At 54.2% G+C, this 23986-nt stretch overlaps 2 protein-coding genes across 4 annotated transcripts; one reads left to right on the plus strand and one right to left on the minus strand.

Moving 5' to 3' along the window:
- Positions 1 to 7385: 7385 nt before the first annotated feature.
- On the minus strand, positions 7386 to 13902 carry PARP3 (poly(ADP-ribose) polymerase family member 3). 3 transcript variants are annotated; one of them, XM_007984433.2, is made up of 11 exons: positions 13193 to 13902; positions 12701 to 12890; positions 12030 to 12155; positions 11670 to 11858; positions 11343 to 11475; positions 11029 to 11255; positions 10610 to 10759; positions 10315 to 10401; positions 9904 to 10081; positions 8363 to 8518; positions 7386 to 7948 (listed from the first exon to the last, which is right to left on the minus strand). In XM_007984433.2, exons 2-11 carry the CDS (start codon positions 12881 to 12883, stop codon positions 7779 to 7781), a joined length of 1599 nt encoding a protein of 532 aa, XP_007982624.1. In that variant the 5' UTR covers positions 12884 to 12890; positions 13193 to 13902; the 3' UTR covers positions 7386 to 7778. The 3 variants fall into 3 exon arrangements, with proteins under 3 accessions (XP_007982624.1, XP_007982622.1, XP_072866222.1); XM_007984431.3 differs by having other exon boundaries at positions 12701 to 12885; positions 13193 to 13274; XM_073010121.1 differs by lacking the exon at positions 12701 to 12890 and having other exon boundaries at positions 13193 to 13294.
- A 428-nt stretch (positions 13903 to 14330) lies between these two features.
- On the plus strand, positions 14331 to 22933 carry RRP9 (ribosomal RNA processing 9, U3 small nucleolar RNA binding protein). Its single transcript, XM_007984429.3, has 15 exons — positions 14331 to 14485; positions 14770 to 14852; positions 18212 to 18318; positions 18667 to 18734; positions 18814 to 18855; positions 19135 to 19261; positions 19895 to 20019; positions 20101 to 20193; positions 20679 to 20779; positions 20886 to 21020; positions 21103 to 21165; positions 21586 to 21731; positions 21811 to 21890; positions 22582 to 22655; positions 22764 to 22933. Exons 1-15 carry the CDS (start codon positions 14399 to 14401, stop codon positions 22855 to 22857), a joined length of 1425 nt encoding a protein of 474 aa, XP_007982620.1. The 5' UTR covers positions 14331 to 14398; the 3' UTR covers positions 22858 to 22933.
- Positions 22934 to 23986: the final 1053 nt, after the last annotated feature.

Here is a 23986-nt window from a genome sequence, read left to right on the forward strand (position 1 = left end):
GCTGCCCAGGAGGTGGCTCCGACGCCCAGGCTGCCATCCTCTTGGGGGCTTGGCCAGGCCCATGGAGGGGTGCAAGGATGAGTCTGCTGTCTTTCTCCCCTGCCCCAGCCCAGCTCCAGCAACTCAGCCCCTGTCGGAGATGGTACTGGCTGTCACTCTGATGTTGCCACACAGGGCTGGCAAGGGAGGGCAGGGCCTGGCGCCAGCCCCCTGGGTCCTAGCAGCTGCCAGCTGAAGGCTGGAGGCTCTGCTGTGGAAGTGCCTGGGGGTGCCTCTAGGGTGGCAGGGTGGAGGACAGAGCAGGCACAGACCTGGAGCTTAGACTTGAGAAGGTTAGAGTGTGGGCTTTGGAGTCAGCCAGAGTCTGCTCTACCTTTCTCAGTGGTGAGAAGTGGCCCCCATCTTCTGTCTTCCCCCATCCTCATCAATGGGGGTAATCACAGCATTTAGCTCTCATATTAAAGGGAAACTGAGGTACCAGTGAGACAAAAGCTGAAGCAGGAGGACCCTTAGGCATGCCCTGGCCCCCCAAGAGGGCTAGTTCTCTCGGAAAGAAAGGAGGCTGGAAAAGTAAGAGAAAAGCATAGGACATGGCACATAGTAGGTGCTCAGCTAATATTAACTTCACACAGAATAGGTGCTCCATGATACTGTATGGGATAAGTGAGAGGAGGCCTTAGCAGGCAGATGCTGTTTGTTTTTTTGTTGCTGTTGTTTGCTTTTGTTTTTGCTGCTAGCAAACAGGTGCCCTTCTGGTAAAAGCACCCTGAATTTTTTCTTTCCTTTTTTTTTTTTTTTTTTTTTTTTTATTTGAGACAGGGTCTTTGTTGCCCAGGCTGGAGTGCAGTGGCACAATCTTGGCTCACTGTAATCTCTGCCTCCCAGGCTCAAATGATCCTCCCACCTCAGCCTCCCGAGTACCTGGCACTACAGGCACGAACCACCACACCTGGCTAAACACCCTGAATTTTCTTTAGGAAACCACCCCTCCCCAATTCTCAGGACAGGAAGTTTGGGTGAACAAGATCCTCACCCTCCATTTTCCTGATTAGGCACAAAACCCAGTCCTGACTAATCAGTGAATGGCAGGGTTCCCCGCCCCAATGTGGTTGGCTCATGGAAAGCCATGTAACTCCAGTAGGGCCTATGCCCCCAGGTATGGCACCCAGTTTCATGGCAAAACCCCATCTATAGTCTGATAGCTTGCATTGGTATCTGAAGCCTCTTCCTCTTTTCTTGGGTATCCAGCTGCCTTTTCAACATTTCCCCCCCGCCAGGACTTTCACTAATGGGCATCTCAAACTTCCTATGTCCAAAACAGAACCATGACTCTTGACCCCTCCCCAGCAACCTGCTCCTCCCAGAATCTTCTCCATCTTAGTGAACTCCATCTCAGGATGCCTCCCTCTCCCCCACGCCCTATATCCAATCTGCTGAGGTCTCTAGAATCCAGCCATTTCTCACCATCACCATCAAACTGGTCCCAGCCACCACCACCTCTCACCTGGACCATTTCAGCATCGTTCTAGCTGGTCTCCTGGCCTCGGCTCCTGCACCTTGTGCTGGCCATCTGCCTTGTTTGCCCTCAGATTCATTCCCTTCTTCCCCAGTGCCTTCCTGGGAACTGTATTTCCCAGGCTCCTTTGTCAACTGACTTTGGGTATGTTCAGCCAATGAAAGCTACCAGCAAAAGACGGGCGGATGGGAGGAGGGAAGAAGCCAGGATTTATTGCCCTCTGAAGCTCAGCCAGGGGCTCCCTTCAGGTGGCCCTCTCTGTGGTTCTGGCTCCTGCAGGGCGACCCTAGCCTCTGGGCATCAGAACACCATTCACTTCCTTTATGTCTCCAGTCTTAGGGTGGTAGTGACTTCACTTCCTTTATGTCTCCAGTCTTAGGGTGGTAGTGACTTCCGGCTGTTGCTAATCTTTGGATTGCCTCATCATCCCCCATTTGGTCATTCAATTCTTTCCCTGTATCAAATTTCCCTTGTCTGAAATACCTAGGGTAATTTCTGTTTTGCTGACTGGATGTTAACTGACATATACTCTACAGTCCACTCTCTACACAGTGGCTGAAGTGCATCCCTCTAAAAACAAAGCAGATGGGGGCATGACCCAGCTCTCATACCTCCAAGAGCTTCCTGTCATCAGAATAGATCAGAATAGAATCTCGGCTCCTCTATGATGGGAACCAGGCCCTTTTATCTGCCTTTTCTGCCCCTTTCTGAGCTCACCCTCCTCCTAGCCCACAGTATTTCTAGCCACAGCAGTCTGCTTGTGTTCCTTCCTCCCTTCAAGCCAGTTTCTTTGCATTTGCTGTTTCCATTGCAAGAACACCCTTGCTGCAGATCTGTCCATGGCTTGCTCCCTCACATGGTTCAAGTCTCTGCTTGAGAGGGACCTTCAGCGACCATCCTTTTTTTTTTTTTTTTGAGACGGAGTCTTGCTCTGTTGCCCAGGCTGGAGTGCAGTGGCGCATCTCAGCTCACTGCAAGCTCCATCTCCCGGGTTCACACCATTCTCCTGCCTCAGCCTCCCGCGTAGCTGGGACTACAGGTGCCCACCACCACACCTAGCTAATTTTTTTGTTTTTTTTTAGTAGAGATGGGGTTTCACTGTGTTAGCCAGGATGGTCTCGATCTCCTGACCTCGTGATCCGCCCGCCTCAGCCTCCCAAAGTGCTGGGATTACAGGTGTGAGCCACTGCGCCTGGCCTCTTTTTTTTTGAGATGGGTTCTCACTCTGTCACCCAGGCCGGAGTGCTGTGGCACACTCTCAGCTCACTGCAAGCTCCACCTCCCGGATTCATGCCATTATCCTGCCTCAGCGTCCTGGGTAATTGGGACTATGGGCACCCACCACCATACTTGGCTAATTTTTTGTTGTTGTTGTATTTTTAGTAGAGATAGGGTTTCACCGTGTTAGCCAGGATGGTCTCGATCTCCTGATCTCGTGATCTGCCTGCCTCGGCCTCCCAAAGTGCTGGGATTACAGGCGTGAGCCACTGCGCCCTGCCTTTTTTTTTTTTTTTTTTTTTTTTTTTGAGATGGGTTCTCACTCTGTCACCCAGGCTGGAGTACAATGGTGTGATCTCAGCTCACTGCAAGCTCCACCTCCTGGGTTCACACCATTATCCTGCTTCAGTGTCCTGAGTAGTTGGGACTATGGGCACCCACCACCACACTTGGCTAATTTTTTTTTTTTTGTATTTTTAGTAGAGTCAAGGTTTCACCGTGTTAGCCAGGATGGTCTCGATCTCCTGACCTTGTGATCCGCCTGCCTCGGCCTCCCAAAGTGCTGGGATTACAGGCGTGAGCCACCGCGCCCAGCCTGTGACCATCTTTTCTAAAATTGTTCCACCTTCCCATCACTCAAATCCTTTTATCCTGCTTTATTTTTCTTCCCAGCACTTTCCCTACCTGCTATGGTATTTCATATTTATGCATACATTTGATTAGAGCCTGCTTTACTAAAATGTAAGCTCCATGAGAGCAGGGACCTCATCTGAGCCTCACTTGTGCCTGTGGCCCTAGCACCCCTCACAGACACAGGGTCAGCATCGCTGCAGATCTAGATGGTGAAGACAGCACATGGACCTCTTGGTTTAACTAATTTTGTGTTGGAATTCAAAGGGCTCCAGTGCAGTTCTCCATTATTCAGATGAGAAAAGTAGGGCCTGCCCAGAGAGTGGAGAAATGGGTCCCAGGTCACACAGCTGAGTTGGACCTGGAATCCAGGTCACTTGCTTCCTGGAGCTCTGTCCACACAGGTGTCCCTTCCTGTCCTTGAATACAACTTGAACTTGGGCATTTGCCTGTAGGAGGTGAAGCTGGATTTTTGAAGTTTTGGTCCTTACCCAGGTAGCTCTGTAGGCCCGGGGCAGCCCCTGCATTACCAGGGCCTGGAGAGAGCTCAGTAGGGCCAAGTGGGAACAGCAAATGAGAAAAGTGGACTGGGGAAGGCGACAGGGAGGGGTGGGGACTATGGTGGGTTGCAGAGTTCATGCTCCCTTCAACATCATCAATATAAATAAAAAATTAAAACACTTTGTTAGCATGTGTATGTATGTGTGTGTATTGCAACATTTGCAAAAAACAAAACAAAGTTAAAAAACAACACACATAGGAAGGATATACCAGAAACTAATGAAACTGGCTCCCTCCAGCAGGTGAGTAGGAATGGAGTAAGGGGGATAGAAGGACTCTTCTGAGCACATCTTGCATGGAGTGGACCTTTTGGAACTATGTTAATGTTCCACATATTGAAAACAATAAAGTAACAAAGAAGAATGTAGACAGAAATGGCTGAGCCTACCTGTATTTCAAATGAATAACATAACTACATTGAAGAGAAAGAACCAATCCAAATAACAACTGAACCTGTATTCAAGCTGTTACTTTGACCGTGGACCCTCAGTCCAAAGACAAAAAAAAACAAAAAAAACACTGAGTAAGATCAGATACATCTTGAGCTCTATTTAGAACATTTGTTTTTTACAGGGTATTGGTATGGCAATTCTGAAACTCCTTTTTGTGTAGGATTGAGCAAATAAGTAGATACATTGATGTTGATGGAAACCCAGGTTCTTACTGGTTGAGAATCAAGGAAATAGGGAATTGGGGAAGAATGGAAGAACTCTGTGGTGTTTGACTGGAACTGCAGAAATAGATATAGAGAGATGTGTTTGTTATTTATTGACACATACATATTCCCTCTCCCCTTTCTTTTTTTCCTTTTCTATTTTTATTATTTATTTATTTATTTATTTTTTGAGACGGAGTCTCGCTCTGCCACAGGGGCTGGAGTGCAGTGGCCGGATCTCAGCTCACTGCAAGCTCCGCCTCCCGGGTTTACGCCATTCCCCTGCCTCAGCCTCCCCGAGTAGCTGGGACTACAGGCGCCTGCCACCTCGCCCGGCTAGTTTTTTTTGTATTTTTTAGTAGAGACGGGGTTTCACTGTGTTAGCCAGGATGGTCTCGATCTCCTGACCTCGTGATCCGCCCGTCTCAGCCTCCCAAAGTGCTGGGATTACAGGCTTGAGCCACCGCGCCCGGCCTCCTTTTTTATTTTTTAAGAGACAGGGTCTCAGTCTGTCATCCAGGCTGGAATGTAGTGTTGCAATCATAACTCACTGCAGCCTTGAACTCTTGGGCTCAAGAGATCCTCCCACTTTGGCCTCCCAAAGTGCTGGGATTACAGGTGAGAGCCCCTGCGCCCAGCCACATATACACATTCCTTAGCTCTCTTTGCTGAAAGGACTTAAAAGCAATGACACCTCAGTACCAAGGAGCACATCTATTGCCTAGATCTTGGATTCTAAACATTTCCTCCTCCAGGAAACCAGGGCTCCTTGGAGAAATGGTTGATTCCAGGTTTGTACGAGATGAACCTGGAACATCTTGTGGTGCCAGAGAGAAAGGATGTGCTCAAGAAATGACTGGGACACAGAAGGGACCTTGTGCTGGCCAAATCTGGGACAATTTGAGGATCAAAATAACTAATGATAGTAATGGATTATAACTCACTGAATAAAATCAAAATCCATGAGTCTACACTGATAATAAAGGCAGAAAGGATAATGTAAACTAATACATATAAAAGGAATGATGGAGTTAGATAACTACCATTTGCAATCATCTTAGCAAAAATTGATTCAGGTAGTTGATTTCAGTTATCATCAATGGATATTAAAGCTAGTGGGTGAAAGGTGATGAGGAAAGGGACATTTACACCCAACAGTATTTCCCCACAGATTATTGAGTAATTACAAAAGGGAGAAATGGCAGCTTCACAGTGGAGAAACATAGTGGACATCACCTTAATGGATGATTAAAATTATTTAACATCACCAAGAATGAGCCATGCCCCTATAGATGGAATTCCCTAAGGGCTTATCATCTATATCGCGCTCCTGCCCATGCAATACCTAAATCTAATCACGACAAAGCATTACAGAAACCTAAACTGAGAGACATTCTATAAAACAACTGGCCTGTATTCTTTGAGTGTCAAGAATGTCAAAGTTATAAAAGAAAAAGAAAAAAAAAAAGACTGAGGAGTGTTTTCAGATTAAAGGAGACTAAAGAGACACAACAACTAAATGCAATGTGCAACCCTAGCCTGGATGTTGGCCTGCTCCAGCAATGGCACCCCTTGTCTGTGGATAGGATGACCTGCCTGGTGATCACTGGCATTCCTGCCTGAACTGCCTCCTTTCATGATTGCAGAGCTGTGCCCCTCTCACATATGCTCAACTTGTTTGTAACATTTAGATTAAGACACAAAGGAGGCTGCGTGCAGTGGCTCACGCCTGTAATCCCAGCACTTTGGGAGGCAGAGGCAGGAGGATCACCTGAGCCCTGGAGTTTGAGACCAAACTGGGCAACATGGCAAAACTCGGTCTCTACAAAAAACACAAAAATTAGCCAGGTGTGGTGTCATGTACTTGTAGTCCCAGCTACTCTGGAGGCTGAGGTAGGAGGATCACCTGAGCCTGAGGAGGCTGAGGCTGCAGTGAGCAGTGGTTGCACCACTGCACTCCAGCCTGGGTGACAGAGTAAGACCCAGGCTCACAAAAAAAAAAAAAAAAAAAAAGACACAAAGGGATGTTTGGTGCCAAGACATGAGGAATGCTTGATTCACCTGGCAATGTCTGGGATAAAGGACAGAATCACCACGTAGGTCCCCAGATGACAAATAGTTCTGAGTTGACAGTGGGGGTCCCCCTTGAAGCCTCAATTGGAGGAAGCAGGTTGTTGCAGTTATGGACCAGGAGGGGCAAGGAGTATGTGCATGATCTACATCAACCGATGTGAGCACTCGCTCCCTGGAGTGTGGCTGGAGGCCCAAGCCCAGCACAGTTGTGGCACAGATAGGCAGAGGTTGGGGCAAGAGAATACCATGTTTAGTAAAGCTGCTTGCGTATGCCTGCAGTTTAGCCTACGTTGGTGACCACATGGCTCCGACATGCAGTCCAGGCCAGGATGGACGGCCTGGGTGGATGTGGGATCCAAGCCACTCTCAGCTGTGCCCCTTGAGTAGGCTGCTGCATCTGTGTCCCTGTAATATGCCCCTACCACACCCATCACTTCAGGAGGCAAGACTCTGGGGCCACAGCCACATCAAGGCTAACAGGGATTGGAGGGAAGGGATTGACGTCTGGGACACAGGGGAGCCTGGTAAGAAGGGGTGATATGGATCCAGAAACCCCACTACTGGGTATACATCAAAGGGAGATGAAATCAGAATGTTCAAGAGATGTCTGCTTTCCCAGTTCACTGCAGCACTATTCACAATAGCCAAGATATGGAAGCACCCTAGTGTCCACTGATAGATGAACGGATAGAGGTAATGTGGTGCATATACATAACAGAGTACCATTCAGCCTTAAAAGAGGAGGAAATCTGGTCATTTGTGAAAACATGGGTGAATATGGTACACATTATGCTAAGTGAAATAAGCCAGGCACAGAAAGACAAACACTGCATGATCTCACTTACATGTGGCACCTATAAAAGCTGCCCTTATACAAGTAAAGAGTCAAATGCTGGTTACCATGGGCTGGGAGGAGAGGGACTGGGCAGATGTGGGTCAAAGAACACAAAATTTCAGTTAGACAGGAGGCATAAGTTCAGGGATCCTGTACAGCATGGTGACTATAGTTAACAACAACGTATTGTATTCTTGAAAAAAAGGAGTGATATAGGGGTACCAGAGATGTGCAGGACGATTGAAGATCACGGTCCAGCCTTGCAGGACCCCGGGGGACAGGGCGGGCACTCAGAGGCGGACCTCCAGCAGGTAGCGCAGGCGACACTGACTCTCCTGGTAGATGAGGTACTCGCTCTGGGAGAATGTGGAGCTGCTGAACTCTGGGCAGGGCACAGGCTGGCCCTGAGGCACCACTACTCGCTGGCCATCCAGCTCCAGCTCTGTGTCCTGGGTCGGATCTGCAGGGCATAGCAAGGGCCAGGATGGCCCAGGGGTCACTAGTCCCTGGCCTTATGAGTAAGTCCTGCCCGCTACACTCTCCACGTCTGTCACAGGGCACGCCTGCTCATTTCCACCTTGCCCACCTCCAAACCACTGCAGGGGCTGGGGCTTCTGCCTGCAGTATCTGCCCCAACTTCTCTCTGGGAAACTCGTACTCGTCCTTCAATGTTCAGTCAAGACTCCTCTCTTTGAAGCCCTCCGGGATGCCCAGGAATGATTTGTTGAACCAGTGGATATTTGTCAAATGACAAACTGAGTGACTGCAGGGAAGCTTCTTTTTGTCCCTCTTCCCAGCCCCCTCCCTGAAAATGTCCCAGCCCCTAGCTCGGCCCCACCTCTCTCCTTGGGCTGTCCAGCTTCTGAGGACTCACCAGGCTCGGTGTGGCCTCGGGCAATGACACTGTCAAAGCCGGGAGGTGGGCTCTTCAAGCTGGGGTTGTCCGTGGTGATATGGTGCTCTCTGCCCAGGGCCACCTCACCCAGGAACATGTAGCCGATATGGTGGGCCCCACAGTTCATGCCAGTAACTGGAGGACACAGGGAGGCACCAGTGGGCAGCTCGGCCTTCCTCCTGCTGACCCACGGAGCTGCTCTCTGCTGTGATGTTATCCCTTCTGGATTTGCTGCTCCAGCAAGAAAAGGCTCACTCTCCTCCAGCCGTCACTCCCTCCTTGTCCTGGCCCACTCCCTCCCACCTTACTGTGCTCCCTATGGCCAGGCCTCTGCACCCTCTGCTGTCCTCACCAAGGTCAGCAATGGCCTCCCAGTGACCAAACCCGGGGCAAGGGCTTTTCTCCCTGGCCTGCTCTGCTGACTTTGCTCCTGACCTCATCAGTCCCTACCTGGGACTTCCTCGCCCTGGCTCTCCTGAGCCCTCCACCCCGCCACTCTTTCCTAAGCTCCTCTGCCCTCCTGGTGGACCCCTTGCTCTTGGTGACCTCAGGCATCCTAGAACTTCAGCCCCATCTGTTCTGGGATGAATCCCTTGTCCTTGCTCTCTTGGCCAGCTGGCCTCCAATGATGAGGTCAACCTGGACTGAGGAGCTGGTCGGGGGAGGTCATTTTGGTGAGGACACTCCTGGCCGGAAACTCAGAAGTCACTGGAGACAGCACTGACCCTTTCCCACATGCTCCCCATCCCACCTCCTACATGTACCTCTCACGGGCTCCCTCCCCTGCACCTCCCAGCCCTTGGGCCAGGCACCCATCACATCCAGCCTGGATGAGAGCATGGCCTCCCTTCGGCCTCTGGCTGCTGCCCCTGTCTCCACAGCTGTAGCCACTGGGATCCTGCTACAGACAAGTCCAGCTGGGCTCACCATCACTCTCTGGATAAAGCCTCATCGATCGTTCTGCGCCCCTAACCCCCCCTGCCCCCACTAGGCATTGCTCTGAGCTCCAGTATCAGGAAGTGTTTGGAAGCCCTGACCTGCCACATCCTCATATCCTCCCAGCCTCTCTGCCCATCCCCTTGCCTTGACATCTCTTTTTTATGTTTATTTTTTTCAGATGGAGTCCAGCTCTGTCACACAGGCTAGAATGTGATCATAGCTCATGGCAGCCTTAAACTCGTGGACTCAAGCGCTCCTCCTGCCTCAGCCTCCTGAGTAGATGGAACTACAGGTGTGTGCCACCACACCTGGCTCAAAGGCTCTCCCTTTACCCCCTCCCAGGTCTGGTTGGTGCACCCATCCTATCTGTATCACCTCCCCCAGGAAGCCATCCCTGACCATCAGACACTTCCTCTAAGAACCCCGCCACCAAAGTCCAGGACAACCCACTGAGCACTGTAGTCATTAACCATTAAAGGATTCCTCTCTTGGATTCACCATGAGCTTCCAGTGGGCAAGGACTGGGCCCAATCCACCTTAGTGCCAACCCTCCCAGGGCTTGGTCCAGAGGGGCACCTCACCATAGCCAGCTGACTTGCTGTTCTCTGAGGCAAAGTAGATTCCCTTGCCAACACGCCCACCAGAATGTGGCATGATGCGGAGCCCACTAGTGAGGATGGCGGCCACCACGGCCGTGTTGGTGCCATGCCACAGCAGCTTCCGATTACCCAATTTGGAGTGGGCCTGGAATCTGTCTTCCTGAGTGGAGAGGAAGTGAGAAATGGGAGTCCTGCCACCCAAGCACTCAGGCGCCTTGCCCTGCTGCTCAGAGGTGTGACCAAGGCCTAGCGCCCCTCTGCTTACTCACATGCACTCATGGCTGGCAAAAACTGACCAGAGTTGCTAAACGATTTGCTAAGGGGCAGATAAGCCAAGGACATCTTCCTAAGGCACAGTGGTCATGGGGGAGGGGGTGGAAGAACCTCCCTCACCTCCCCATCTCGGTTTACTTTCCAGACGTGTTGAAGAGTAGGGCACCTGTAGTTGCTGCCAGTCTGATCTAGGTAGGTCTGTATCACCTGTGGGGAGAGCAGAAGCTGGTTGCCAGGGTGGGAGGCTCAGGAGCTAATCCCCCTCTTTTCTTTCCCCAGTCCCAAGCCCTCCTCAGGCCCTGGAGACACAAGAAGAGAAGGCTGAGGGTGAGTATTCCTCTGGGCACCTCGAGGGCAGGTGGGCAGAGGGACGGTGCCCACTGATAGCCTGGCCCCTCTATGGGGCCTAACTCACCTTGTACTCAGGTGCTCCAGAGTCTAGCAGCTGCAGCTGGCACTTGAGAAGCTGGTAGTCTCGGTCCAGGGGGTGTGGCACCTCCTCCACCATCTTCTCCTGCTTAGGGGCTGCCTGCAGGGTCTGGGCCAGCTCGATGTCTGCCAGCACCTAGGATGATGGGCCCTGGCAGCTTGTCTTCCCACTTGACCTCTGGACTGCCCTATCCTCTCTCACACAACTGGTACTGCAGCCACCCAAACTGTGTATCCACCTCTCCCTTCCCACCCTATCTGTCTGCCTGGCCTTCCCCACCCGTCTGTCAGCCTGCCCAGGCAACCCATCCCTGTGGGCCTTCTCGGCTACCTGTACCTCATCTCGCTCGCCTAGGCTATCTGTTCACTGCCCCACTGCCTGCCCGCACCCCTGCCAGCCCTCACCAGCAGCATGTCCTTCTTGGCCTGCAGAAGCTCAGGGGAGTTGATGGGCGGGGGCCGGCTGCGGCCGAAGTTGTGCGGGATGACAGTGTAAAAGTGGGAGGACAGCTCCTCCAGGCTTTGGCCACCATCCGTGGGGCCTTTCAGGGCCTCCTCCAGAGCCTCCAAGGCCTCGAAGCCCCGTGCAATCTGTTGCTTGCTCAGCTTTCCCAGGGGCATCTTCTTCACATCTGAAGGGACAGGGGAGTGGGGAGACTCAGCCCCACAGCCCTGCCACCCTGAAGCCCCTGCCACTCTGCCTGCCTCTCACCCCTCACCCAGGTCCATGAGGGCCATGGTGTTCTTGAACATCTCCTTGCTGAAGATGTTAGTGACGAGCTTCTGCGTGGCTGGGTCCAGGGAGCAGGGCTGCACCCGCTTAGCCACAGTCCTCACTGGGCCTCCATCCACCTGAAGATAGAGGGCACATGTGGGCAGGAGCAGCTGGGCAGGGTGTGACACCAGACGGAGACCGGCCAGCCTGAGGCCAGAGGGGAGTTCTGTGGCTGAGGCTGCACAGCTGGGCAGTGGCAGAGCCCAACCAACGGGGACTCTCCAACCAGTCCCTCAGCCCAGGGCCCGCCTACCTTCCCTGGCCATCTCACCTTCACCACAGCTTCCTGGGCCTCATCCTCTCCCTGTACTTCGATAAGCGTGTACTTGCCCGGATGAGCCACAAAGCGGTCCCGCTCCGCCCACTTGTTCTTGGTCTTTTCCCGAAATTTCTTCTCAAAGTCCTTCTTTGCATCTTCTAGCCTTGTGAAGTGGTTGATCTTCGACTGGCCTACCTCTCCCTGAAACCGACAGCCTTCAGGGGTATGTCCACCATCAACATTTGCTGGCCTGTGTGTTGGGCCAGGCCCTGTGCTGAGTGCCCCGGGACAGTTGGGGGTACCCCCCCCACTCAGTAACTGTGGCCTTTTGGGGACCCTGGGGAGTATGTGCAGAGCAGGCGGGGCACTCACCACACGGCCCCAGCGGTTCCAGCAGGTGAAGTGCTGGCCATCTTGGAGCAGCTGCATGATGTAGAACTTGTTGTTGTTGTTCCCGATGTTGGTCTGGTTCAGGGTGCAGTCGTAGTCCTCATGCACCTGGGCCAGAGGGGAGGTGGGGGGCAGGCTGGCTGGGGTCAGATGGGGTGCCTGGCTGCATACCGAGAGGGCTCTGATGGGGACAGGAGTCCAACAGCAGTGGGAGTCAGAGGGACCCTGTCTTAGAAGCTTGGGCGGTCACTGCTCTTCCGTAGGGGATGCAGTGTGAGAGGACATGGCTAAACCCTGACATGGGGGTGTGGGGAGTTCCGGGGGCACACAACTGGGCCCTGGATGGGGGAATCTGAGAGGGACATGGCTCTGCCCTGAGGGGACATGGGCGAGCACCCAGGAGATTGATGTAGTCAGAGCCTTTCCCTAAGTGTGGTGGGGGGAGGCCTGCATGGGGTCTGAAGGGCAGACGTGACCCACCTGGACGTGACGGGACACAGCCCTGACGTCTGGGGTCAGAACATGGCCTTGCTCTGGCGCTTACCTGGGGGCCTTGGGCTCCAAAACCAGAACTGAGCCCTAAGGGGGTGGCCTGGGTGTGTTTGTGCTTATCAGCAGGCAGGCTCTGGGCCTGACTGGGGACTGCAGCTCACCTGGGTCTCAGGGTTGCTGCTGAGTGGACATGTTGGATCCACACGGATTATGTGTTTCTCTGCGGGCATGGCCTTGAGGGCCTCAGCGGTGGAGCGGAAGGGGTCCTCCTCCCTTCCCCCCTGCCGGCCCTTCTTCTTCTCAGGGCCCTCAGTCTGTACCGAGCACTTTCGCTTTGGAGCCATGGCTGTCCTGGGGCACAGAGAGGCCCTTAGGCCTCCATGGTCTTCTCATCCCTAACGACCCACTCTCACTCCCCACCCCTGCCCTGGGCCAGCACAGCATCAACTTGCCCCACCCCAGGCTGGCCCTTCAGTGGCCTTCCACTGCGTCCTCTGTCCACCCTGACTGCATTCCCAGTCCCAGACCACACCCGGCTCTTTGTCACTCAGAAACGCCCCTTTCCCCAGTCCCAAGTGCAAGATTAGGACTCTGTCCAATCTGCCCACTCGGGTCAAGAGGGTCTGCCTGGCTGCCTACCCTCTCCAGCTCACCTGTGTGTCCTGAGGGGTAGGGAAAGTGAAAGGAGGATCTCTGTCTTCCACTTCAGGGCTCCTCCCACTGTGTCAGCTAGTTCAGCCCTGGCATGGTTGCCGGGCTGAGTCACTGAGCTATGGGGGAGGGTGGGCAGAGGCTCCTGGGGGCAGGATTCTTGGGGCCAGATTTATCCTCCGGAGCTTAGAATCCAGTGCTGGGAAGGCCAGGCTGGTCCTTCCCAATGGACTCAAGAGTTCTGAGGAGCCAGAACTCCAGATCAGTGGTCTTGAACTGCCAGAGGGCAAAGGCCACTCCCACCAGGCCTTGCCCTGCCCTGCCCTGCCTGCGGAGGGCTGTAGGTAGGACCGTAGGACACTCACCTAAGAAAAGCAGGGACATGGGAGAGGTCTTGGCTGCCGCCTCACCTGGTTGTGTGCGCCTCCCTGGGCAGTCCCAGGTCTAACAACTCTCCATGAGCCTTAGGAGTGAATTAGGGAGGGAATTCCCCAACAATCGCCAGGGGCCGGGGATGAGCTTGTGTGGGGACTTAGACATCGACTATTTGGCCACCAGTGTGGTGAAGCAGAGGCTGGGGCAGGCCCAGTCAGGCGACCAGTCCCATGGACAGGTGGACACTCGATCTGGCATATCCAAGGCCAGGGCAGTCGCATCCGTGGCGCTGCTCCTGTGGCCGGGGCCTGCAGCACGCATCTGCCAGTCGCCCGGTGACCTTGGGCCCGGGTAACGACGCAGCCTCCCTCTCCCCGGGCCTGCTTGGATCCCCGCTGGGTCTAGTGCCGGGCTGCCCAAGTTGGGGAGGAGTCACGCTCTAGAACGCGAAAGGACTCCGCGTCTCTGGCGCCCCCCAGCGGCCAAGGCGCGCAAACACAGAGAAGGCTCTTCCTCCGACTTCGAAGTCGGCCAGCAGCAGAGCGCAAGCGCCAGCTTCAGGCCGGAAGCGCCCGGGAGATACGGGCTTCCTACTCGAGCCTGGTGCGGGAGCCTAGGAACTTCAGGAGGCGGGGCCACAAGCGTGCATCCTATGGGTGCTTGGGGGCGAGGCAGAGCCTGCCTAAGGACCCAATGGAGCAGTAGGAGGCGGGGCCCGGCGGGCGGTGGAAGCCTATCAGGACGCGGGGTCTTGTCATGCGGCTGGGGAGCTGGGAGGTTTCAGCTGCCACGTGAGTTCCCCGGCGGCTGCTGGTACATACTTGGTAGGCAGCATGTCGGCAACGGCGGGAGCTCGTAAGCGGGGAAAGCCGGCCTCTGGGGCCGGGGCTGGCGCGGGGGCCGGCAAGCGGCGGCGAAAGGTGAGCATGGCGCTTCTGAGGCCTGCGGTCAGCCCTGCTACTGGGACAACCGTCATCCCATCCAGGGGACCTGGGTCCAGGCCCTTCCCCAGCCCTTCGCCCGGGATCCCTGCTGGACTCAGCTTCGTCCGTCTCTCCGTGGGCCAAATCCTAGAAAGCCGTGCGCTTAACCCGGGAGCCACAGCCTTTCCCAGTCCTGGGGTTCTGAGGGACCCGAGGGGGGCCCTTGGTCATGCCAGGGTGGTCGGGACCCCTGACCAAAGAAAGGACCGTATAATTCCCAGGCCGACTCTGCGGGGGACAGAGGCAAATCCAAGGGTGGCGGCAAAATGAATGAGGAGATCTCCAGCGACTCTGAGAGCGAGAGGTGAGCTGTTCTTTTGCATGTAGTGGGAGGGAAAACTGAGGCCCATGGTGTGTGGAAGACTCAGTGAGTCCTAGCAGAGCTGAGCCTAGAACCCAAGACTCTGGCCCTTGGCTCTGAGATCGTGGCTCTTTCCTTTAGTTTCTGGTCCTGCAGTCTCGTTTCTGCGAGGTCTCTGGGTGGGAAGGACCCTAGGCCCCAATCCGAGGCCATTGAGACCTCCTTAGTCTTTGGCAGGGACTGGACTGATTGTGAAGTCGCAGGAAAACAGAACAAAGCTGTCAAGTATTTCTTGCATCCCTCTTCACTTGCCAGTTTTCCTGCAATTTCACAATTACTGGACTCCCCGTCTCTTAACGCGCCAGGCACTGTCTTTACTGTTGGAAATGCAGAGATAGGCAGGCAGGTGAAGAGAGTGTGTTGTAATGAGGTGTGTATTTTATAGTTGTGTGTTCTGGGAACAGAGGAGGGACTTTTAAATAGCGTCTTGAGAGATGAGGAGGAGTCTTTCACAGAGAGGTAGGGAAGGCCTTCAGGGAACAGCAAAGATAGGCAGGCAGGTGAAGACAGTGTTGTGGTGAGATGTGTATCTTATAGCTGTGTGTTCTGGGAACAGAGGAGGGACATTTAAATAGGGTCTTGAGAGATGAAGAGGAGTCTGTCATGGAGAGGTTGGGAAGGCATTCAGGGATCAGAGGAAAGTCTGAGGTGTAAGTGTGCCAGAATGGGCACTAGGAAAGATGGAAGGAGGCTGGGCCTGGTAACTCACGCCTGTAATCGCAGCACTTTGGGAGGCTGAGGTGGGAGAATTGCTTGAGGTCAGGAGTTTGAGACCAGCCTGGGCAACATAGCGAGATCTTGTCTGTACAAAGATAAAAAAGTTACCTGGGTATGGTGGTCTGCACCTGTAGTCCCAACTACTTGGGAGGCTAAGGTTGGGGGATCCTTTCCCAGGAAGTTGAAGCTGCAGTGAACTATGATCATGCGCTGCTCTCCAGTCTGGGTGACAGAGCAAGACCCTGTCTCTAAAAAACACACACACACACACAAACAGGAGGGCTGGTCATAGGTGCGTGCAAATTGTAGAGGGCTTTGAATGCCTCCCTCATTTCTGCAAGTGATGGGTATGGTTGCTTGCAGGATTTCAAAGAAGGGTCAGGCAAGGGGTCAGGCCTGACCCTGTGGGTGGGAGGCTCTTGGACCAGAGAATCCTAGTGCCTTCCCTGTGAGCTGACTTTAGAACCTCACTTCTAAGATTGAGTACGTGTTGCCTTAATTTGCTCACGGAAAGACTTAATGTACTTTTCTTGTTTTTGTTTTTGAGGCAGTCTCACTCTGTTGCCCAGGCTGGAGTGCAGTATTGCGATCTTGGCTTACTGTAATGTCTGCTTCCCAGGTTCAAGTGATTCTCCTGCCTCAGCCACCTGAGTAGCTGAGATTATAGGCCTGCACCACCATGCCTGGCTAATTATGTATGTTTAGTAGAGATGGAGTTTCACCATGTTGGCCAGGCTGGTCTCAAATTCCTGACCTCAAGTGATCCACCCACCTTAGCCTCCTAGAGTGCTGGGATTATAGGCATGAGCCTCCACACCCATCCATTAATGTACTTTTCTTAATCCGAAGGTTATTGTGAGTGAGTGTGTGACAAACTAGTGTGGGCTAAGTGCTTTTAAATATTTTTAGAATGTTGTGTTGTGAAGTGTGTTAGATACAGAAGAGTGAATGAGATATATTTGTACTACAGAGAGTAGTGATAAATTGGTGAATCTCTGTACACTTACCACTTAGGTTAAGAACTAGAACATTTGCAGAAACTTAGAAGCCCCAACTGTCATTCCTAACTTGAGTTAATCATTTTTTTGGTTTCTTTGCTCTTCTTTTAAAAAATTAGTATTTTCCATTTAGGTATAATTTACATATAGTACCATTCACTTTTTAAAGTTGTAGTTCAGTGAGTTTTGACAAACACACAACAGTCCTGTGACCACCGCTACCCTGAAGATAAAGGGTTTTATCACCCTCCAAAACTCCTCCTGCTCCTTCGTAGTCAGCCCCTCTCCCTCCCCCGCAGTCTCTGCTAACCACCGCCCCTGGAGTCGTGCATTTTCTAGCATGTCCTGTAAATGGAATCATAGTGTGTCTTCCTTTGCGTGTCTTTAGCATTCTGCCTCATGCGTATGAATCCTTCAGTAATAGATTGATTGGTTTGGCGAGATTGAGTAGAACTCTGAAGTTAACACAGGTCTCTTGACTGTGTAAGGGAAGGGCAGCACTAGCCCTGTTGGCTGAAGGCTTGCCAGGCACAGGGCACTGAATTATTTCTGGGGCATGGTCCAGCTTTGGCTTTGCTGAGAGTTTTCGAGGTCCCTTCTGGGGAAGTCAGGGGCAGGGTTACGAGTGAGTCCTGGGAAACTCGGTTAGGGGAGTGGACAGAGACTAGATGTCTGCGGGCACACGATCAGAGGGAGTGGGCTGCCCTGGATTCTGTGCATCTGAGTGCCCATGACCTACCCCCAGCTCCCAGGAGCAGGTCACAGCAGGACCTGTCTTTGAGTGAAGTGAGTACTCTCAGCTGGTCCTGAGGGCTGGGTCATGGAAGGGAAAGCAGTAACTTCACCGGTAACGGTCAATCCCCAAACAGTCAAGGTTCACTTGAAACCTTGTTCCCAGGGTAAAGGATGGTGCTGTGGTGATAACAGTCCCGGTGTGTCTGCCTGGTGGATCCATGGATCTGATCCAGACAGCCCCCGTCATGTCTGGGGATGGTGTCATCTTTTCTGCTCTCTGTGTCACATCTCTGGTTTCTGGTATCCCTTCCCTTCTCTTTCCCAGTTTACCCTCTTGTTTGGGGAGCACATCCTCTATCCTTCTTAAGAAAGAGGGAGAAAGTTCGGTGGCACTTTGCACACCTGGCAGTGTCGTCGTTGATTGATTGACTGGGCATAGCATTTTAGGGTCAGTGTATTCCTCCAGAGGTTTGTGTGTGAGGCTCCTTTGTCTTCTTGTTCTCAGTATTGCTGTTGAGATGCCCGAGCATGTTGATTCCTGACTCTTTGTATGTGACCTGATTTCTTTTGGAAGCCTGGTTTCTCTTGGAAGCCTCCTCTTTCCTCCAGAGTTGAGAGGCTTTAGTGATCTCTTTGGGATTTGGGTCTGTTTCCACCCCTACGTGGGGCACTGAGTGGGGCCTTTTAGTTTGGGGAGTCACATCCTTCAGTTTTCTGCTGTGTAGTCACCAGCCATGTGGGCTGGCAGGGAATGGGAAAGGTTGGATGGCAGGGCGGGCATTCAGAAGGCACGATCCTAGCGGCCAGAGGAACAAGGTGAGCCCCTCAGACCCAGCCCCTTCCTGCCCAAAGCCTAGCTCCAAGGAAGCCTGAAGAGGAGGAGGAAGAGCTGGAGGAAACTGCACAGGAAAAGAAGCTACGCCTTGCCAAGCTCTACCTAGAGCAGCTCCGTCAGCAAGGTGAGCCAGTGGGCAGGCTAGCTATGGGCAGGGCTTGTGCCTGTGCTGTTCTGCTGCCCGCTGCTGCAACCCCAGCCACTTGATGGGTGACTGACATGGGTTTCCAGTGGGTGCCCGGGCTGTCGGTGCTGGCTGCTCTGTGGGGGTGGCCAGGAGCTCTCATGGGCCTCCTGGGGAGCCTGCAGGGGGCTGATCCGATAAGTAAAGGCAGGAGGAAACCCTCCAGCCTGCCCTCCCCTCTGCTGAGGCAGCTGGAGCTTCCCGCATTACCCAGCCCTGCGGCAGTGGGATGGAAGGGGAAAGAGGCGTCTCAGCCTCAGTTTACTTGGTCTGGTCTGTCCTGTGCAGAGGAGGAGAAGGCTGAGGCCCGTGCATTTGAGGAGGATCAGGTGGCAGGGCGCCTGAAGGAGGATGTGGTAAGTGGAGGGAGAGGTGGGGAGGGTGGGGGTGGAGCTGATCTGCTCCCAGGGTCTCATCCATCTCTTCTCTGTGCAGCTCGAGCAGAGGGGCCGGCTGCAGAAGTCGGTGGCAAAGGAGGTGAGTGGGCATGGTACTTTGGTATAAGGTTAGAGGGAGTTGGGGGCCCCACCTGGGCTGGTGGGCAGGTGGCTCATTGTGGGCTCAGTGTGTGGGAGTCTTTGCTGTGGAACATGGTGGACACTTGGGCCTATCCGGTCAGGTAAGGATCTGGTCCTTGTAGCCTTGGGTCTTGTTTTCCTTCTGGCCTGGGTACGAAAGGCCAACACTGCGTGGTGGGGTTGGTGGGGTGGTGCCTTTATGCCACTAGCCACAGTGACCCAGCACCTGTCTGCCCAGATCCAGGCCCCAGCCTCAGGTGACATTCGTGTTTTACGGGGGCACCAGCTCTCTATCACATGTTTGGTCATCACACCCGATGACTCGGCCATCTTCTCTGCCGCCAAAGACTGCACCATCATTAAGTGTGAGTGAGTGCCTGGGAGGGGCTGCAGCCCTCAGGGCAAATCCGGGAGGGCTGGTCAGGGCAGTGGGAGTGGTCACGGCAGGCTGAGCCCTGAAGCGGAGAAGTCTCTGGAGGCAGGTTTGCTGCCCTAGAGGTGCTGTCTGGGTGACAGTGGAAGCTGCTGCCCAGCAGTGGGGCTTATGAGCTCCCTGTCCCTAGTGACCTTCTGGCAAAGTCAGGAAGATGATTTAATGGGAATTAATGCTGCAGGTGGGTGGTTGGACTAGAAGACATTTGAGGCTGTGCAGTCCTTGGATTGAGTGCCTGGTCCTCCTGCGTTCCCATCTGTTGCTGGCTGAGCGGTTCCTTCTCCACCCACTGTGGTAACAGGAGAGCTCACACCATCAGTCCCAAAGCCCCTGTGCATCTCTTCTCTTCTCTGGGCTTCGTGGCTGCTGTTTGGCACTAATGGCCCTCTTCATAGATGAGGAAACTGAGGCAGCTTGTCCTGAGGCTCATGGTGGCTGAGCCAGGTCTTCTGGCGGAGTCCAGGACCTTTGCCATGGCTCTTGTTTCCATGCTGCCCCTTGAGGGAGGTTACCAGCCAGCCCTATTCCCCCATCCCAGTAGCTTTTCCCCCACCCCCAATGGCAGGGAGCGTGGAGAGTGGACGGAAGCTTCATGTGATTCCTCGAGCCAAGAAGGGTGCCGAGGGAAAACCCCCTGGCCACAGCAGCCATGTCCTCTGCATGGCCATCTCCTCCGACGGCAAGTACCTTGTAAGGCCAGGTTGGCCCTGGGGGCAGGTGGGAGGTCCGGTGCACAGTGGGTGCCTGTGGTCATTGTCCTCATCCCTGCAGGCCTCGGGTGACCGCAGCAAGCTCATTCTCATTTGGGAGGCCCAGAGCTGCCAGCACTTGTACACCTTCACAGGACACCGGGATGCAGTGTCGGTGAGGAGCTGGGTCTACCCCAGTGGATCTTTAGCAGGCACGTGCTAGTGTTCTAGGTTCAGTGCTGACTTCTGGGGTCCCCGTCCTCAGGGAACCTGTATCCTGGGGTAGCGAGTGGATAGTGAGTGGTGCTGTAAAATACATAAATACTCTAGAGAGGAGCTCGGGGAGACCAGGCTGAGCTTGCTCAGGAATCAGGGAGGGCCTTGAGAAGCTGCCTCTGGGCGGGGTGTGGTGGCTTTTGCCTATAATCCTAGGACTTTGGGAGGCCGAGATGGAGGATCATTTGAGCCCAGGAGATGGAGGCTGCAGTAAGCTATGATTGCACCCCTGCACTCCAACCTGAGCAATACAGCCGGGCTGCACAAAAGTGCCTCACAGGACGTGCTACATGGCTTGCTTTTTGGGAAGTCCTCCCTGGGCCTGAACTGTCTCTTGCCTGCTGTAGTCCAGGTCCCCTTTGTCCTCTCCCCATGCACCCTTAGGGGCTGGCGTTCCGCAGAGGCACCCACCAGCTCTACAGCACATCCCATGATCGTTCCGTGAAGGTGTGGAATGTGGCGGAGAACTCCTACGTGGAGACACTGTGAGTGTGTATGGGAGAGGGTGTGTGGATGGCGTGGGAGAGGGTGTGTGAGTGTGTGTGCGTGAGTTCACGCAATACCCCTATCCTACTCCATCTGGCCCTCCAGCTTTGGACACCAGGACGCAGTGGCTGCTCTGGATGCCTTGAGCCGGGAGTGCTGTGTGACGGCTGGGGGCCGGGATGGGACTGTACGTGTTTGGAAGATCCCCGAGGAGTCCCAGCTTGTCTTCTATGGCCACCAGTAAGGTGGCCTGCCATGCCAGTGGGGGCTACATGGGCTGGGGGTGGGCTTGGGCCACGCCCCTCACAGCCCCTTTCTCCAGGGGCTCCATCGACTGCATCCACCTAATCAATGAGGAGCACATGGTGTCTGGCGCGGACGATGGGTAAGAGCTCCTTTGGATGTCTCTGGCCACAGCTTCTGCTCCCGAGCGCTGGCTGCCCATGGGGCCCTGAGCTTGCCTCAGGGCACCCCCAGTTGGGGAGCTGTTGTAACCTGTTTTCATAGATGAGGATGCTGAGGCAGAGAGCTCAGATGACCTTGTCTGGGCTGTGTGCTGTTGATCCCTTCCTGTCATGTGGCCTTTTTTCTGTTTTTTTAGAATTAAAAAAAAATTTTCTGTGGGTACTTAGTAGGTGTATGTATTTATGGGGTACTTGAGATGTTTTGATACAGCATGCAGTATGTAATAATCACGTCATGGGAAATGGGGTACCCATCCCCTCAAGCATTAATCCTTTGTGTTACACGTGTGGCCTTTTCTGCCTCTGGGCCCCTCACTGCTGTATTCCCTCCCTGTCTACAGCTCTGTGGCCTTGTGGGGCCTCTCCAAGAAGCGACCACTTGCCCTGCAGCGTGAAGCTCACGGGCTGCGGGGAGAGCCTGGCCTGGAGCAACCCTTCTGGATATCGTCGGTGGCAGCCCTCCTCAACACGGATCTCGTAGCTACAGGTGGGTGCCCTGAGAGGCAGGGAGGAGGGGTCGTCGGGTGGGCCGGTGCGGGGGTTGCTCACTGTTCTTGTCTCCCCAGGCTCCCACAGCTCCTGCGTGCGGCTTTGGCAGTGTGGGGAAGGCTTTCGGCAGCTTGACCTTCTCTGCGACATTCCCCTGGTGAGTAAGTGGGCTTGAATGCTCAGCCTGTCTCTGCCACACTGCTGAGACCCCTGGAATTAGCTCTTTAAGGTCTGTCTTCCTGCCAGAAGGGAACTTTCTCAGGGCAGGGCCAGCTCGTAGCACAGGGCCTGGCAGGAACCCTCCTCACTTTCCCCGCTCTGCTACCCTTCCTATCCTAGGCCCTGTCCAGGGTGCTGGGGTACAAGTCAGGAGCAGCATGGGCAGAGGCATGGAGACCTGGCCCTGTGATGGGTTCTGCACCGCTGGTGCCAGATTGGGTGCCAGGCTAGAGCGTGTGGACCCTACTGTCCACACTCGGGTGACCTGGGGGAGGGTGGCAGGATCTGTCAGTGATGTGTGCTGAGAATGCAGGGTCTAGGTCAATGGGGACAGTCATGGGGTCTCCAGGGCCCCACCATCAGGAGCCAGCCTCAGGCCATACTTGGTGTACACTGCCTCCTTCATCCTCACAAACTCACTGCTAGCCCCGTGCTCTGCTTACCGCCATCTCGCAGATGTGGAGGCTGAGGCCCCAACAGGTGAAGGGCTGGCCTGTGTCACCAGGTGGCAGGAGGCAGAGCAGGGATTTAACCCAGGACTGGTAAGGCCCGGCCCTTGACTGTGATGCTGAGGACGGTGGTGGAGGGGCATTCTAATGGCTTTCTGTGTTGTCTCTCTCTCTGCTCAGGTGGGTTTTATCAACAGCCTCAAGTTCTCCAGCTCTGGGGACTTCCTAGTGGCTGGGGTGGGGCAAGAGCACAGGTATGTGTGGCCCTCGAGGGTTCAGGTAAAGTGGTGCAGGCTGGACAGCTGGGTGGAAATGGGGTGGAGACTGGGCCGAGTCTCAACTGCTTCTTGCGCTGTCTGCAGGCTTGGCCGATGGTGGAGAATCAAAGAGGCCCGGAATTCTGTCTGCATCATCCCACTCCGCAGGGTCCCTGTACCCCCAGCTGCTGGTTCCTGACACTCTTACCCTCCTTATTTAAGTCCTTCCCAGGCCATGCCCCACCCTCTTTGTATTAAAAGCCTCCTTTTTTGGGCCTTGTCTCTTGTAGCTTCTTGGGGGAGTGGGGGTGGGAGTGCATCAGGGACTGGGTGGGAGGCGGCCTGGGGAGGGACAGGACTCCAGCAGTTTCCTAGCTCTGCCCCTCTGCTAGCCTGAGGGCTGTTATCCTTTTCCAAAGAACTTGGGATGGAGACCTCAACTGGCTCCTGGCTCCTGGTCCCTGCGTGTCCTGCATGACCTCATCAGGCTAGCTGCCCACCACTGCTCTTGGGTGGTTGGGGTCAGAAGCTACTCACCTCTCAGCTCGGAAGCCATGGCTTGTAAGGGTTGGCGCAGGGGTCAGGACTGGGCTTTAGACAGTAGACCTGCGTGTCAAACTGGCTTGGCTTCCTCTCCCAGGTCAGGTCAGGAAGCTGGAGGGGACAGACTGCCTCTGAGGTGTGGGGGTCGGGAGTGGGAGTGTGAGTGGGACCCTGCACCATGGGCTTACTGTTTGGAGACAGGGGTCCAAGTTGGGAAGAGCTCTGTCTTTGGTCTCAATGTCAGAACCAGGCTACAGTGCTCATCACCGCCAGGACCTACCTGCCAGGCAAGCGAGTCAAAGGAATGTTCACTCTCTCTGATTTCACCGAGTGGGTAGCTCCCTCCTGCTGTGGGGTGAAGCCAGTGAGGAGGAGGCAGAGGTGGACTGGAGGTGTAGAGGCACAGTGAGGTTCCTTCCTGTCAGGAAAAAGGAGAAGGGGGTATTAAGGGAAAGCCCTGTGCCCATGGGACCCTGAACCTGTGAAGGAGTGGTGCGGTCTGCTGAGAGATGAAGCCACAGGGCTTCCCTTGACCCTATGCTCACGAGGCCTCCCCCTCAGACTGACCTGTGCCTGCAGTTAACCTGGGGCCAGAGGGATCAGGTTCAGGCTGAGCCTCTGAAAAATCTTTTTTTTTTTTTTTTGAGACAGAGTTTTGGTCTTGTTCCCCAGGCTGGAGTGCAGTGGCATGATCTCGGCTCACTGCAACCTCTGCCTCCCAGGTTCAAGCAATTCTTCCACCTCAGCCTCCCAAGTAGCTGGAATTACAGGTGCGTGCCACCACA

This window comes from Chlorocebus sabaeus, chromosome 22, assembly GCF_047675955.1.
Source record: "Chlorocebus sabaeus isolate Y175 chromosome 22, mChlSab1.0.hap1, whole genome shotgun sequence".
Taxonomy (NCBI): Eukaryota; Metazoa; Chordata; class Mammalia; order Primates; family Cercopithecidae; genus Chlorocebus; species Chlorocebus sabaeus.

Coding starts and splice junctions, on each gene's coding strand:
- PARP3 (XM_007984433.2), bottom strand. CDS start 12,883: ATGGCTCCAAAGCGAAAGTGCTCGGTACAGACTGAGGGCCCTGAGAAG. Junction 10,082..10,314: donor AAGTAAACCGAGATGGGGAG/GTGAGGGAGGTT, acceptor CTCTCCACTCAG/GAAGACAGATTCCAGGCCCA. Junction 8,519..9,903: donor CAGCAAGTCAGCTGGCTATG/GTGAGGTGCCCC, acceptor TGTGTCCTCCAG/TTACTGGCATGAACTGTGGG.
- RRP9 (XM_007984429.3), top strand. CDS start 14,399: ATGTCGGCAACGGCGGGAGCTCGTAAGCGGGGAAAGCCGGCCTCTGGG. Junction 14,486..14,769: donor CCGGCAAGCGGCGGCGAAAG/GTGAGCATGGCG, acceptor TATAATTCCCAG/GCCGACTCTGCGGGGGACAG. Junction 22,656..22,763: donor GGGGTGGGGCAAGAGCACAG/GTATGTGTGGCC, acceptor CGCTGTCTGCAG/GCTTGGCCGATGGTGGAGAA.